This window comes from Cotesia typhae, unplaced genomic scaffold (assembly GCF_013202065.1).
Source record: "Cotesia typhae breed Kobodo isofemale line unplaced genomic scaffold, CoteBio_Ctyphae contig_4, whole genome shotgun sequence".
Taxonomy (NCBI): Eukaryota; Metazoa; Arthropoda; class Insecta; order Hymenoptera; family Braconidae; genus Cotesia; species Cotesia typhae.
The window spans coordinates 2,426,692-2,444,624 of record NW_027423748.1 but is presented as its reverse complement, the minus strand read 5'-3'; the positions used below and the strand labels follow the sequence as shown (position 1 = coordinate 2,444,624).

At 33.1% G+C, this 17,933-nt stretch overlaps 2 protein-coding genes across 16 annotated transcripts in view; one reads left to right on the top strand and one right to left on the bottom strand.

Moving 5' to 3' along the window:
• The window catches only part of Mp (collagen XV/XVIII-type protein multiplexin), a 622,917-nt gene that overhangs the window by 267,051 nt on the left and 337,933 nt on the right, over positions 1 to 17,933 (top strand). The window lies entirely within an intron of this gene.
• On the bottom strand, positions 9,419 to 16,374 carry LOC141527718 (uncharacterized). The gene is made up of 5 exons (XM_074243345.1): positions 16,251 to 16,374; positions 15,061 to 15,349; positions 14,602 to 14,891; positions 13,714 to 13,921; positions 9,419 to 9,779 (listed from the first exon to the last, which is right to left on the bottom strand). Exons 2-5 carry the CDS (start codon positions 15,347 to 15,349, stop codon positions 9,754 to 9,756), a joined length of 813 nt encoding a protein of 270 aa, XP_074099446.1. The 5' UTR covers positions 16,251 to 16,374; the 3' UTR covers positions 9,419 to 9,753.

Here is a 17,933-nt window from a genome sequence, read left to right as displayed (position 1 = left end):
AACCTTAAAGCTACTGTAAATTACTGTTTACATCAGTATATTACGGTTGAAATACGGTTGATTACAGAGAAAATACAATGAAGTATTTCGTATCTGGAGCGGTGAAATACTGTGCAATATAACATATTTTTACGGTACCTTATCGTGCAAATGCGGGACTTCATCGTAGAAATACAGTAACTTACTTAATTTCTACAGTAAATTACGGTTGTGTATAGCAGTACGGTAAATTGATGTATTTACCGTACTACACCGTACTTTTCCGTAACTGTACCGTGCTTTGTCGTATTCTACCATAATGTTAATCCGTCAAAAGTTAAAGTAGATGGTCAAGATTACTATTGCAAATAAAGCCAAATAAGCTCAATTACTAATATTTTAGCTAGAAATTTAGTGCTCGTTTAACACCAAAACATAAAATTTATAGTGTTATAAGATAAACAAATTATTCGTCAAATTAAGAGCAATTCAGCCTATTTGACCAAGCTTTGCTTGATGAATGTGAAACTATTACTTGTCTTTAAATATTCACATTTACATGCTTCAATATACAAAAAATTTGTATCTTGTCATTTTGCTGCATTGCTTGTTTCAATTATTCAATACCCAATACTTAACAAACGTTTATTAATTTGTAGAAAAATAGAGCTTAATAAAAACGAGGCCATTTCCCACTTAGATTCGACGCAGGCGTCGATTCTAAGTCCTTTCTGAGGTTGGTCGTACGTCAGATCGCCCTTGGCTTCCACGTCGAATAACACCCTGGTCTCGGTGAGTCCGGCACAGTATCGTACGTTCACGGGAATCTTGTCGAGGATGTCTAGGGCTCATACACCAAGCCCGTCAAATTTTCGTGATAACTTCACCAGCACGGCGTGGTACAAAAGAAATTGCCAAAGCAATGACAACCATCGATTAAGCGTCGATTTACTGACAATTAGGCAAAATAATTGACAACAGTCAATTTAACGTCGATTTACATTTCCCAAAATGAACTAGCAACTATGATTTTTAAAAATCTGCACTTTGTCGTGAACAAACTATTTTCTAATGAATGAACAGCAAGATTTACAAAAATAATTCCCGAAAAAATAGCAAAATGTGTCCGTACACGGCAACGAGGAAACGTGGAGAAAGGAGATTTTCCAAGTTTTTCCTGTTCTGGTTGACAAGTGGTTGTCGCAAAAACTCGAGATGGCGCCACTCGTCCAATTTTCCAATATCGACGTTTCAATTGATGTATTGGCTGGAGCATTGGCGCGCTCGACAGTCAGCTCCACAACTTCACGCCTGCGCTGTTTACTCAAATCCAAATTCCGAGCAGTCTCGTCGTTCGGAACAGCCTTTCCTCATCGATAATGATCTTGAAGATTATCCACGTCAATGATCCTTGTTGTCTCCTCTTCTCGAGTGAAATGGTCGTCGTCTTTTGTACTCATTTACAAAACTTTTTAACTAACTTAAAGCTAACTTATAATTACCAACTTAAGTATTTATCATCGCAGTAATAAATTCTGGGGTTTTCGCGCGCAATCGAGCTTCGTCGGTTAATTCACGCGAGAGCGACTCGGTCGCAGCGAATCCAACCAATAGACAACAATAAAAGAAACTTATAATCTTCATGAAATTAAATCCGAAAGATTTTATTATTAACAGATGACGCTTAAAGCGGCTTGTTACAGTATGTCTTACCAAACCTCCAAATGGTATTATTCACTGAAGATGCACAAGCTATATTTTCGCTCAAAAGTGGCTATTTTACTAAAATCTACCTTAATTTTACGCACTGTGACTTCGCGTATGAATACTAGGTCAGCAAGCAGATGTGAACCTCTATTCGATACCCCGTTCGCAAATGCAGACCGTTGGGTCCTGATTAAACCCTCAATACTAATCGCCAAGCGGATATGAAATTATTTCAGAGTTGTCAGGTGGTCCAAGGTAACTTTTTACGGCTGACCCGGAGCTGAATCGCGAGGCAGCAGGTAGAACCGCAATATAAAAATAACTGATTTTGGATTGTTTGTGGCTCTTTATATACTAATTTCTAAGCTAGAGATAGAAGTATGATTTTATTAAAACTGAAAATAGTCAAATAATTACAAGGTCAGTGTTAAGTTGAAAAGAGTTCAAATATATATACGCCATTGCTCTGATTCTTGAAATTTATCGTAGAGCTACGACATTATGGACTTTGAATATTCTTATTTTCCCGAGTAGAAATTTTACTCTTATCACCGAATCATTGCGTGATATTACTAGCTAGGCCCTTAAAAGCGGCATGATGACCGAGCGGACTAAGTCATTATCCCGTTAGTTCGGTCGCACATCATGCCGTGAGGCGAGGGTTCGAGCCCCGACGGTTGTTAGAATAGTTCCAACTCCAACCGTCGAGGATCGCTCCGGTAGCCGAACTGTACTGATATGGGTTTTCTCTGTGGTTTCCCCATCGCCACTATTCCAACAACCGATCAAAAGGGGTGAGGAATAGGGTAAATGCAGTACAGAAAGCACAAGTCGGTCCACAGCCGCATGGAAAATAATGAAAGATATGTGCAGGAATTTGAAAGTAAGAGCAGATATGTAATAAAGAAAAAGACGTTGAATGTAGTGAATATGTTGATAATAAAAGTGGAGAATATGTTGATAATAAGAGTTGAAAGATTGTGTTGATAATATAAAAGCGGGGAGTATACGTTGATAATAGAGAGTTTAGAAAAAAGACTATATGTGGAGACGCTGAGACAATCAGCCTTGTAAAAGCCAGAAATGGTATACAAGTAAAACTCATAATAATAATAATAATAAAAACTAGCTCGGCCCTTGACGTCTTATCTATAGCCGCGTCTCACTTCTACTCACAGTGTCAGTGTAACTTATTGTTATACTTAAAAATATAAATAAATCTATTAAATAATAATCTATCATGCTCATAATATTTTGTTATCATAAGAGCGATCAATGGAAGTAAATCGATTATACACGACTGGAATTACTATTTATAGGGTTCTTAGAAATACATTTAAGCAAAATTGACTAGTTTCTGTAGACTGATACTTTTAGATTCAGCAAGAAATGATTTAGACTCTTTCATTAATTTCTTCTTTGATCTTAAAGTACTACAGTTTATCAATTTTAAAGATAACTTATTACATTTACTACATAGGGATTCACCACGGAACATATGTTAAAATTAAAAACGCGCTGGGGAGAGAATTAATTTACTTACCATGTCGCCATCATATCTATGAAATCATTTTACAAAGTACGTTTCAAGTATATTGGCCGGTATCGTCAGGACCAAACGTACCAATATTCGGACGATTTAAAAAAAATGGGACAAAATAGATAAGACCAGATGTTAAGCTGGTGTTAAAGGTACTATTATCGCTGATACTCTTTCAAATTAAAAAGATTAGGAAAACGGTTGACCCTGACGGCCATCCTTGCAACTTCCCGCTAATTCCGTACCTAAACGCTTGAAATTGCATTTCTGACGTTCCTAAACTCTTAAAGCTTAAAAATACATTTTGTGTGTTATTTTGAGCTTTCCGAACTCAAAGAAATAGCTTTTGTATGCTTTTGAGCTCTTCGAGCTCAAAAGTCTGATAGAAGTTTGATAAAACACTATTTCTCAAATTTTCAAACCGCAATAACTTTTGAATGAATGAACAAATTTTACGCGGTTGGTGGCATTCGACGCAGTTTGTAAGCTTCATGAAGAACTTTTAAGTTTAATTTGATCGGACTAGAAATTTCGGAGTAATTCTAAAAAAAATACTTTTTTTGGTTTTCTATCGTCAACGATAACTCACGAACGAATCAACCGATTTTGACTGGACTGCCAGCGATCGAAGTGGTTTTTCTAATGTTAAGAGATGATTAGTTTTCGAAATCGATCGGTAAAACCGTCTAAACGTTATTCCATAAAAATCACTTATGAAAAAAATTTTTTCCGTAATTTTTTTAGATTTTTTAAAATCTACGAGTCCGAATTGGTCCAAATTGTATTCAAAATCTAAGTTCAGTCAGGTTCTTTTGAGTAGCATCAACCGCAATTAAATCGGTCAAGCCATACAAGAGTTATGAAAGGTTTACACACATGTAAACTGTAAACATAGAAACCTACCCGATTTAATGCACGCGATTGTATGTATGCACATGCATACAAGCATACAGACACCATCGCTGAAATAGTCCGGGAAGCTTCTAATGACGTCGAAACGTCGAGATCCGATAAAAACTCGATTTATAAAAAACCGGGTAAAATCAATAACTTCCCGATTTTTGAAAATTTTCAATTTTCTTAGCGGAAAGTTAAAAATGGAATATCTAGTTTTATTAAAAAATGCTTGCAAGTATACTCTAGTAAAATTTATGAATATAAAATAAAATTATCAATTCGTTATGTAAATTTAACTGATTTTTTTATACTAGTTAAAACAATCACGAGATGATAACATAGAGTTCCTGGAACTGTCACTTGTTTTTCTCAGAGAAATGCCTCAAGATCAAGTTTATTTTAAATACCCAGGTTCAGTACATTAGGCGAGATGGTGGCGAAGGCCATTTATCACTTAAAAATATCCATTTTTAGAAATGAATTTGCACTAACTCCCAGAGAATTGAATAGTCTGCGGCAAATTTGTATTCTTTTAGACATAGTTTATTTAAATGCTTGGTTTTCAACTACTTCTGCGACTACAGCTGCTAACCATGATTTAGAATTCTTGAAAAAACTTATTGAGTACAAACAAATCAATGCTTGAATATCTTTCGCGACTTGCCATAAAATGACTTTTCATTTGTGCTATTTTAATGATGAACTTGCCATTTCATCATTGTTTGATGAAACCGTTCCACTCAAAATGAAAAAAAAAAAAAAATTGTCAAAGCTGTAAAAATTCGAGAAGCTATAAATCCTAAGGCTGAAAGACTTATAATTGAAAAAAACAACCTAAGCTTGATAATGCAGAAAGACTTGAGTGACTTTGTTTCTCAAAAATCTTTGAATCTGTTTAAAATATTTGAATGACTATACGATTTTCTAGACCTTGACTTTGAATTGTGGGCTTCTGATGACAGTTACCGAGAAAATCAAGAATATTTTAAACAATCGAAAGTTGTAAATAATGCAGCGTAGCGAGGAATGGTATGAATAACCGAATACAACCCATGTTTGACTAAGATTAAAAAGCAATTTCAATATTTGTTGCAAGTTGTCAAAGAACATCGAGAAAAATATCCGATTTGCACTTAGGTCAACTTATATAAGTAAAGCCTAAAGAATATATTTTCGTAATGCAATTTATATTTTCCTTGATTCTAAGTTAAAATAAATCGATTGTATATAATAAATTATGATTTTTTTATTTTTCTTAATATGTATAATGATATTTCTAAAATAAGAACCTTTATTTCTCAAAAATGGATCTTAATCTATCTCTAAGTAATAAATACGGACGTATCTTTCTCTTTTTTCCAAAAATAATGCTTCTTTTCATTCATGAAAAAGGTTGAAAAAAGATTAAAGAATTTTAATTAAATTAATATAAGCTAAAATTCTCATAAAAATTTATAAAATTCATGAATTTAATAAATAAATCTGAAAAAGTTATTAAAAAATTATTGAAATCAGAAAGCATTGTTTCAGATACAAATATCTTTTAAACGGTTGGAGTAATCAATTAAACGTATCAAACCTTTTTTGTAGAGCGTTCAATTTTCTACAAAAATATTGCATATTTTTTTGACTATTATTATTTCAAAATGTGGTAGAAAATTACAAAAAACATAGGAAAACGGTTAACCCTGAAGCCATCCCTGCAACTTCCCGCTAAATCCGTACCTAGGCGCTTAAAATTTCACTGATGTTTTTGAGCTCTTCGAGCTCAAAAATGCAATTTATGTGTTATTTTTAGCTCTTTAAGCTCAAAGAGATAACTTTTTTATGCTTTAAAAAAATTTGAACTCTTCGAGCAGATAGTCGAACTGATAGAATTCGGACGGAAGTTTCATAGAACACTATTTTTTGAATTTTCAAACCGCAATAACTTTTGAATGAATCAACCAATTTTCACGTGGTTGACAGCATTCGATACAGTTTAGTCTCATAACGAATTTTTGAGTTTGAATGGATGAAACAAGGAATCTCAGAGCAATTCCAAATTATTGTGATTTATTACAATGATTATTATTAATTTCCATCTTTTTATTTATTTAGTTAATATTATTAGATTATTGTTACTGAAAGTTTGATTAAATTGGAAATTTAAGTGTGTGAGAAATCATCCTGAAGTAGAGCGAGTTTAGCGATTAAAATAGAAAATATTTATGAGCGTTTCGACTAAATTATTTTATTGAAAATAAAAACTTAGAAATTTTTGACGATCGATGAGCTTGCGCGAGTCTCGATGGAGGGCGAAGATTTCTAGATTTCAAGATTTCAGAGGACAAAAATTCGTAGAAAATATGATATATATATAGACGATGAGTCAAAAGGTACTTTGCGATTACCAATATCGAGCAATTGTTTGGAAAAAGCTTCTCCAGATTAGACGTTCTGCAATTCGACTCGCATGTTCATATTTAAATTGAGTGTTTTTAACATCTTGTCATAAAATGGATAACTTTAAACATACGTTAAGTTCGTCAGCTGGCGTTGATCGTGGTATTACTGGGAGTGTTTGGGGAAAATCACGTGCCAATAAAATCATTGCACCACCAAACCGGTTTTGGTTCTTTCGTAAATCTTGTAACTTGCAGTCTAATGCTTCCAAAGATTTTTGGTGTGACATCGTGCATTCATCTTAAACTATTAGTCTGCTTTGCTGCGACACTTTGGCCACCTCACAATTTCTCGAAAGATTGCAAGTTGGTGTTTCATTTATTTGCATGTTCGACGGCAACATGAGGGCGGAATGAGCTGTTCGACCTCCATCCAACAACGTACCTGCAATGCCTAATGGAGCAAGAGCAAGTGCGATACTATTTTGCGATCGAATCGTTGCCAAAATCAATGATATTAAAAACGTTTTCCCAGTTCCACCGGAAGTAACTAAGAAAAAAATTCCGCGTTCCATCGTTCACTACTTTCATTAGCGTGTTGTAGACATATTTTTGTTGCTCATTTAAAAGGGGACATTTAAAAACATTTAAAACGTTTCTTAGAACAGTTTCTTTTAATGCCTCGGAATCGTATTGGGTTTCACTCCCAACTATTGATTGAATGCGTCGTCCATCAGGCGATTGGGTGTTGTCATTCCTAATTTTTTTAATCCTTTGTTGGTAAGCATTAAGCACATGTCTTCAACTAAAATTAATGCTTCATTGTACATTTCTTCGTTAAGTTGCAAATTTCCATTTAATGTTCTAAGACGCTTCTGATGTAATATATCTCCGGCCATATGATCTTTATGTTTGTTCTATAAATCAATTGGTGTTGATGAGAAGCATGTAGATAAAATTATGGAAAATAATGTTCGTATTTGTTTAGCATTTGACGACATTACAACATCCCCAAGAGAGTGATCCCAATGACTGTCATTCTCTAGCAATCCCAAACGTTGACAGGCTTCTCTGTATGTTGCACAATACACCATCAACAGTTCGCAGATGTTGGAATGATGTTAGGCCACAAACATTGACTAACAGTAAGCGCAAATAAAAACACTGGTCTTGACTGGGATTGACTGTGTACAGACGTCTTAGTGCATCGGTGGAAAATACTTTAAAAGAAGGGTAATCTGGAACTGGTTTTCCTTGTTTCGGTTGTTGAAATTTCTTTAATGATCGATTCCAGGTATAATATCGTGGCATTTCGAAGTAAAGCAGTGTTCCAGAAAAGTCATCATTCTCGTACATTTTAAGGAAGCTGGTCAATGTCGTCGATGGCGGCCTCTCAACTTATTGTAATACATTTTCCGTTGTAAAGTACACCGTTTGATCATTTTCCAAATGTACGGCCAAGCGAACTACAGTAAGATGTCTTTCATGTATTGGAAATGAAAAGTACGTCACATCGCCTTGTTACTACTGATATAGCGTCCCATTTGAAAATGAGTGATCTCATGCAGATATATTTTATCGATTTTACGGAATGGCAATATTCAACATTTATGTGTGCTTTAAATGTTTTGAAGATTAACGGAGGAAACGAAACAAACCAATGATTTTCAACTTCAATTACCAACTTATTCATTTTGACTATTGCGGAACTTTCGTTGTCATTAATGAATCGCCGACGATAAAGTGAATTACCTTGAGTGTTTTGGCGATGATATCTGCGCGCGCGCGTGCGCGTGTGTGTGTGTGTGTGCGTGTGTAAGTGTAAGTATTAGTGTAAGTGTTAGTGTAAGTGTAAGTATAAGTGAATCGCTTATAACTTTTGAACGATTAAACCGATTGAAATCTACGAAATGGTATATTAAAGATTTCCTTTAAACTAAGATTTCTTATGTCTTTGAATCGATTCGGAAAGATAGATTTTGAGAAATTTTGAGAAATCTAAAAAAAAATCGAAAAAAAAATTTTTTCTGGAAGTGGTTTTTTTTTAAATAACTTCAGACGGCTTTATCGATCAACTCTAAAAACTAATTCGCTTCTGAACTTGAAAAACCACGTCGATCACCGCTAATCCGGGCAAAATCGGTTGATTCGTTCGGTAGATAGCGTGAACAAAAGAAAACTGAAATAAAATATTTTTTTCACATAACTTCGACATTCCTTTTCGGATCGTTTTTGATGAAATAGAATAATTAATAGAGCTCAAAATCCGCGTCAATCGCCGCCAAGAATGTGAAAATCGATCAATTGATTCGAGAGATATCGTCGACGAAACATTTGGAAATAAGTATTTTTTTAACATAACTCTGACATTTTTAGAAATAACTTTTAAAAAGCCATACCGATCCCAAAAAATAATCAGCTTTTAACATGAAAAAACCACGTTGATCACCGCAAAGCCGGTTGATTCGTACGAGAGATATCGTGAAGAAAAGAAAATCGCAAAAAATGATTTTTCGGAGTTACTCTGAAATTTCTAATTTGATCAATTTAAACTTAAGGATTCTTAATGTGACTGAAAAAACTGCGTCAAATTTTACCTACCGCGTGCAAATTAGTTGATTCATTCGAAAGTTACTGTGGTCTGAAAATTCAAAAAATAATGTTTTATGAAACTTCTATCAAATTTTTGAGCTCGAAGAGCTCAAAAGCATAGTAAAGCTATCTCTTTGAGCTTAAAGAGCTCAAAAACATCATTAGTAAAGTTTTAAAAGCTTAGGTATGGAATTAGCGAGAAGTTGCAGGGATGGCCTGTAGGCTAACCATTTTTCTAATTTTTTTTATTATCATTTCTGTGAGGAAGTGAATTAATTTACACCAGTATTTATATTCAATAATCTAGATAAATCTTTATTTGTCTTCTAAGTATCTAATAATTAATAAACTGTGATTAATAATATTGTAATAATATAACGTATTCTGTAACAGAGATAATTAATATATATATATATATATATAAAGCACGTGGTAGCTTGTAGCACGACCAAGTGAAGAATGCACATATATAGAAAAATATGGAATGTGGGGAGAGGAGTCGTATGCGCCGTCAAGCGGCGCGTAGGTCGCCGCCAACTCGCTAGTTATAATAATAATAGTATAGATATATAATAATAATAAGCTTAAGCGGGCTTGGGTAAATCTTGACCTCCTAACACTCCCTTCATTTTCCCACGTCCAGCTTCCACTGCGCTACTTCTTACGATCAACAGATTTTTCTGTAACATAGTGAACATATAATTATAATTAATTCTATCAATTTTATGAACTTCTAATTATTCTAGTCCAAAAGTCTATCTCTTAAATATCTAAATGATTCTGCAGGTAATGGTTTTGTAAGTATATCTGCTAGGTTCTCTTTTGTAGATATCCAACAGACTCTTATTCTATTTTCATTAACGCATTGTTTAATGAAATCACCATGTGTTTTTGCCATGTGCTTTCTATTACCTGTTTTCTCTCTTTCTATTAATTCTAATTTAATTTCATTTACACTATTATCGAACATCATAAGTTTGTGACTTCCATCCTTCTTAGTACAGTCGCCTGCTGACTTGTTATCACACCAAATAGTAGTAGGAAATAATGTCTTTCCAATTGCAAATCTAATTGCTTTATCTAGAGATATTATCTCTTGGCAAGCATCACTCATTGCCAAATATTCTGCTTGACAAGTGGACAGTGTAACGTACCTTTGTTTGTGACTTCTCCAAGCTATTACGTCACCAAAAAGTCTAATAATATATCCTCCTGATGACGTGGAGTCATCATTATCTTTGAAACTGGCATCTGAGAAAGCTTCTAAGTCATCTGAGTTACCTGTATATTTCAGGTTTAAATTTACTGTACCTTTCAAATATCTCAAAATTATTTTTACATCTTTCCAATCATCTTCGGTAGCACTTAGTTGTTTTCTAGCTAAGTAATGTACAGCAAACGAAATATCTGGTCTAGTTCCATTTGCTAAGTACATAAGACTTCCAATTGCCTCTCTGTATGGAGCTTTTCTAGTTATTGACAATTGTTCACATTCAGATGATTCTAACTCTTCCAATTTTCTTCTTTTACTTCTATTTTCAGCTTGTCTGGTAACCATTGGAGTATTCTGCGGGTTACAGTCAGTCATCTTAAATCTATTTAAAATGCTTTCTATATAACTACTTTGATTTAATACAATGTATTTCTCTTCTCTATTTCTTTCTATCTCAATTCCAAGAAATTTCTTGGGTTCACCAAGAACTTTCATCTCAAAATTCTTACATAAATGGTGTCCAATTTCGTCTAACTTCTTTGGATCATTGCTAGCAGCTAAAATGTCATCTACATAAATTAGCAGTACAGCTACAATTCCATTTTTCCTCCAAGTGTATAAACATGGTTCATGTAGATCATTTTCGAGACCAATCTCTTTTACCACTTGATTGAATTTTATATTCCACTTCTTAGGACTTACTTTTAATCCATACAAAGATTTCTTTAATTTAAGTATCTTTGTTTGCTTCGTCTTTTCATCTACATCTAGACCTTCTGGTATCTTCATGTAAATGTCTTCATCTAAATTTCCATAGAGGAATGCAGTTTTCACATCATATTGACAGATTTCTAGATCATATTTATTTACTATTGAAAGTAATGCTCGTATGAGTGATAGTCTAGATACTGGCGAATATGTATCTTTTAGATCATAATCATTCTTATGTTTAAAACCTCGACATACTAGTCGTGCTTTATAAAGTACATCTTTATTTAATTCTATTTTCCTTTTAAATACCCATCTTGAATCAATGATATTTAATTTTCCTTTAGTTTTACTTGCTTCTTCCAATTCTACGAATTCCCAGACGTCATTTTTAGTTATTGAGTCCAATTCATCTTTGATAGCCTTCATCCATTGACTTCTTTCACTTAAATTACTTGCCTCATCATAGCTGATAGGTTCTTTGTTTAAAGTAGTAATTAAACATCTTATTGATTCTTGTTCATCCATGTTAAATTGATCTTCAGACACGTTGACATTTCTTGCAAAGCTTATGTCTTCAAGCAATTTTCTATCTTTATCCTTTTTAGATTCTAATTTTCTTTTCATCTCACCTCTAGTACATGGTCTAATTTCTTCTGATGAGTTCTTCTTTTCATTTAAGTTTTTAACATCTAGTGAATTTTTACGGGGTCTTCCTCTTTTTCTTTGTTCCGGTTTCTCCTTTTCTTCGTTGGTTTTGTCTTCTAAATTATTTGGTACATTTTCATCTGATTTCCAACTAATTTCATCTTCAGTTTCTTCTGTTTGTTTAATCTTATATACATCTTTGTACACTAATTTTTCATTGAATCTAACATGTCGTGACTCTAGAAATTTTCCAGTTCTTGGATGCAATAGCAAGTATCCTGTGGGTTTATATCCCACCATGACTGCTTTGATTGCTCTCTCGCTGAACTTGTGCTCTGGTTTTGGAATTCTAATATATCCAATACATCCAAATCTTTTAATTTTGTCAAAATGACAATTTTCATCCTTATTAAATTTCATCAATGGTACATCATAATCTATAGATTTATGTGGTGTTCGGTTGTATGAGTGAACAGCTGCGTCCACTGCTAACTCCCACATACTCTTGGGTAAATCAGAATCTAGCATATAGGTTTTGACCTTTCTCTGCAACGTGGCGTTGAATCTTTCAGAGACTCCATTATGTTCAGGGGTATAAGGCGGTGTTAATTCTAATTCTATCTTTTCTTTTCTTAAAACCTCTAGAAATTTTGCACCAGTAAATTCTGTTCCTTGATCCGATCTAACGTAGCATACCTTTTCATCTTTGCCGAGTAAGTTTCTTGTAGATATTAGAAATTTTTCTAATGTTTCTCCTGATTCATCTTTAGTCTTTACTGAATATGCTCTAGCTAATCTGGAGTAATCATCTATGTACACATTAATAAATCTTTTGTGTCCTGGGTGTGAAGTTGGTTTTATTGGACCCATCGTGTCCGTATGTATTATTTGTAATGGTCTTGATACTCGTCTTCTAACTTCTTTAAATGGTAATTTTTGCATCTTTGATATAATACATATTTCACAATCTAGAATTGAATCATCAAATCTAATTTTTTTTAATTTGCTGTATACTTTCTGTAACTTCTTGAGATAATTTAATGAAGCATGACCAAGTCTTACATGCCATAACATAGCTTCATTTATTTTACTTGACTCTATTGTCCCTTGCTCTAATGAATTTGATGTGAATAGCTCTTCTAAATTCTTAATGCTCTCGATGTCATCTAACTTAATTGTATTTCTAGTTATTAAACTAGAATCCCAATTAAATATGTCATCATTTGGATTTTCAGGATGTTGTTCTATTTCTGGAGGTGTTGTAACTTCTTCCTCCCTCCTAATTGAAGAATCCTTGGCCTCTATGTTTTCTGAATTTCCCTCCTTCCTTTGTAAATCTACTTCTGATTCATCGGTGTCATCTTCTTGAATCATTACAGCTTTACAACGGTAAGCGTTGTATTCCCAATCTGATTTATTTTTATCGTCGATGTAATCCTTAACTTTGAAGTTCAAAATCCAGTTGGGTTGTTCATATATTCCTTCCAGTATTACTTCTTCTAAATTTTCACTAAATACTCTCAAAGTTCCATCATCTAAACAAATCTTAAATCCTTTATCCACTAATTTTCCCAATGATAATAAATTATCTGATACATCTCCAGTGCCAACAACATTTGATAATTTAATTATCTTGTTATTTTGATTCGTGTAGAGCAAAAGATCACCTTTTCCATCTATTAAAATGTCAGCCGATTTATTCTTATTGGCACTCTCAATTACTCTACTTTCACACCTTTCAAAATCGCTTAATATCAATCGATTCTTTACTATATGATCTGTTGCTTCTGAATCAGCAATAAATTTAATCTCATCTATTAAATCTTCACTTAATAATCTCTTACCCTTTCTTTCGTCAGTCACTCTTTTTGCACTTCTGTTGTTGTGTGCATTTTGAGCCGACTGTTGATCGTTCTTATTATAATTCTTAAAACGTCTATCGTTATTATATGGCTTAGAATTCACATTATTTATAACTCTAATAAAACCTCGTCTATCTATTTTACCTCTAGATTTTATATTATCATTATTATTCAAAACCTTACTTTTGAGTCTTCCTTCCTTGCATTCTGCACCTTTGTGATTTTTAATATCCTGGCAAAAATAACAAAACCACAAGTCTTTTGACAATGGGCAGTCCTCAATTCTATGTCCAGTCTTAGCACATCTATAGCATCTTGTTTTACTGTCAAATTTGGCTGTCTGAGCTTTGACAGTATCATCTCCATCTCCGGTCTTCTTTTCTGCTTCTAACTGTAGAATAAAAGATTTCATTTCATTTAGTGTCATCATCTCTTTTGACTGAGATCTCTTAAGAAAATCTGCGGACATTAATTGAGGAGTTACAGGGGTGATTGCTTGATAAAAAGCTGATCTAATCTCTTGCTCAGTTAATTTTTCTCCATCTCCACAAGAATCATATTCTCTAATGATCTGGTCAAATTTTTCACAAAAGTCGTTGACCTTCTCATTCTTTTTCATCTTGATTGAATACAATCTTTTTCTAACTGAACTTGATGTAAGGTTTATCTGTTCTTTTCTACATTCTTTAATTCTTTTAAAATTTCTACGGGTTCAGAAATATCAAGAATTCTCTTGTGATAATTTTCATCTAAATGATTAATAATAATATCTCTAACAAGGCATTTTCTTTTATTATTTATTGAATTTGATAAGTTATTATTATTACTGTTATTTTCATCTATTACATCTAATAAATCACAACTAGTAAGTTCTGATTTTAAATAATCAAACCAGATATTATAGTTTGTTTTTTGAGTTAATCTATATTCTCGTCTAACATTAATCTTACTTTGGTTTGATAGTAATGCATCTTTAATTACATTCAAATCTCTAGAGATAATATGATTCCCATTTGTAACTTCTAAATCATTCTTATTTGGGAAAGTAGGAAATGTATGTGAATTCTTTACCTTTGCTTCTGCCTTAGTCTTTTCGCGATCTAACTCTGCTTTATACCTTTTTGTCATTATCTTTAGGGCATCTAACATTGCAATCGAAACTTCCTCGAGTATCCTAGCTGTTCTTTCCATCGACGTTGCCATTTCTTGAGTCTTCTTGTTTGACTCCAGCATCAACCTCTTCATATCATCTAAATCTTTATTACCAAGCATTAACATCTTTTCGCTGCTTCTAATTTTAATCTTGATATTTTCACTCTTGTCTTTAAGATCATCATCATCTTTAGCATCATCATCTTTACCTGTAAACATGTAATCATAATTAGTATCTGGGATTTTCTTAACATCTATACATCTTTATACATCTTAAATAGGCCTCATCTAACTACTCTTAAACACTTTCATCTATTCTTAAAGTGTGTCTTCTAATTATGTTTACAGCTTCTAAATTATTTTATAGTCATTATTTACTCGTCGACTGGCTTGGTTTGACAAGAGTTGAGAAGTTATTCATCCTTTTGGAAGACACCTTTACTTCCTTATTATTATCAGTTGTTGTTGATGACTCTGAATTAACTTCATCTGCTGATTGAATCAATCCTTTGTGAAACTGTGACAGACTGTAAAAAGTGTCCACAATTTTCTCAGTCTTAATTTGTAATTCTGATTCTCGTTCCACATTTTCAGGATCTTCAATTCTTTCAAGACTTCCCTCACTATCATAATCAACCAGTGTAATCTTTTTATCTGACTCTGACATCTATTTCGGATTTTATGAAACAGAATTTAAATTTAATTATTTAATTAATAATTTATCGTCTATCTCTTATTATTAATATTCTAAAATTCTATTCATCTAGTACCCGATACTCTTCTTAATTTTTTTTTTTATTCTGTTTCGTGCTTCTAAACCAAAATAAACGCACAGCAATTCACTTTAATTTGAAACGCAAGATTGATCATCGACACAGTACCACCTCGAGTATGCACACCTATTCCAACGTGTAGTTTTACGTACGACAATAAAACGGCGTTGAAGGCGGTTGATCACGCACACACTCGGGATACATTGTGCAAACAAACAACCTCACAAACTATAAGATACTTGATACTGAACGCAAGCATCGCATATCTCAAGTTACCGAAATATTTCTGATATGTATTTTATATTGATCAATATTTATGACATGTCCAAATACATTTTTATTTTATTTCAAAATTTATTATGATTCATAATCAAATCCAAAATCTAGTTTAAATCATCTTAAAGCATCGTAATCTAAAGTGTAATACACGTGATTTCTTATATGTTATTATTATTATTATTACGCCGTTATCCGACATCTTGAAATTTTTCGCGCCCACCGGCTTCACTGATTATTTCATCATAAAACAAAAGACAATCTACTCAATGTTAATCTCTTTGTCACATTCTAATATACTGAAAATTATTTTCAGAAATCTATGAATTTATTTAATGACGCAAATAAATATTTGTCAGTTTTTCCTAAGTTGTCTAATTCGTCGTCTGTTAATACGCATCTATTGCGTTCTATCTTCTATGTGCATGCATGACTCACTCATCTATTCATTTCGTCTTATCTTCTTACTTAATTTTTGTATATTTTATTTTCTAAATTAATGTTTATAAATACTCTTACCTTATAATAAATCACTTCCACAAAATTTATTATATTTTTAGTAAAAAAAATCACAAACGCTGTGGTAGCGTGCACTGGGCCTCAATAACCTGTGAGGAAGTGAATTAATTTACACCAGTATTTATATTCAATAATCTAGATAAATCTTTATTTGTCTTCTAAGTATCTAATAATTAATAAACTGTGATTAATAATATTGTAATAATATAACGTATTCTGTAACAGAGATAATTAATATATATATATAAAGCACGTGGTAGCTTGTAGCACGACCAAGTGAAGAACGCACATACATAGAAAAATATGGAATGTGGGGAGAGGAGTCGTATGCGCCGTCAAGCGGCGCGTAGGTCGCCGCCAACTCACTAGTTATAATAATAATAGTATAGATATATAATAATAATAAGCTTAAGCGGGCTTGGGTAAATCTTGACCTCCTAACAATTTCTTTTAAAAATTAATTTTTGTTATTAATATAATTATTAACAAGCTAACCCCAATCCATTTCAAATAATAATAGTAATGACTATTATTGTATTTATTTTTTGCAAAAAATTTTTTATTACTTATTATAATGTTTTAAATTATGAGACTAAAAGCTCAGCTTAATTTTTTTAAATCGTGATTTCCGATTTCTGTTTTGAAAGTAGGGCAGATACAAGAATAGACATACTAATTGAACTTGATAATATAGGTCGCAGAATTTTTCGCTGGTCAGAACGAGACTATCTAGTTAATTACCATGAACTTTCGAACAATTTATCATTCGTATAGATCGCTCTTTGACTAGTTTTGTTTCAACTAGATTTCATTAATAAATTTTCGCCTGTTATATTTTATTTTTTTTCTATGATTAATTTTGAATATTATTAATTTGAAATTGTTTTCATTTCGAATATTTATGACTTTGTAGATTTTGTATTTTCGAGTGAAAGTAATTTGAGGGAAGTTTCTGGCACCTTGAAGTCCATGAGTGATTTTATTTTTCTTTTGAGTACCCTTGCGGTAATGTCGTGGCGATCAATGAATAATTGGTCAAGAAATAATCCCTTTTATTTATTTAAGGGCGCCACTGGATTTTTGGACTCAGTATCCAGAACTGGACCAGAACATGGAGTATAGGTCAGGGTTGTGAGAGATTGCTGAAAGGAATCAAAACTTAAGCATAGAAATTCGTTTCACCAAATTATTTATTTATCCATTCCTTTCTACAATTGAAATGAAGGCCAATATAACAATATATAAAAATTCACAGGATAAACACATTCACACACAACTCTCATACGTTTATATTTCGCGCTGTCTAGCTGACCCTCACGTTACTGTAATGCCCGCTGTCCACTAGACCCTCACGCTACTCTATCTTCTTCGCGCTGTACACCGGACCCTCACGCTACTCTACCTTAGTTCACGCTGTCCCACGAACCCTCACGTCACTGTGCTGGACCCTCACGTTACTACATACGCTGTCCACACAGCGCACGCTGTCCCACGGACCCTCACGTTACTCTAAGAAATCTACCTCGAACCCAGAGGAATATACCATGAAACCGAGGTAGACTCTTTACGCACACACAACCACACTAATTATAATTTCCAATATAATGACAATAATACAATAAATGATTTCCAATCACTAAAATAATTCCATTCTTATTTACTAATTATCGTTCCTAAATTCCT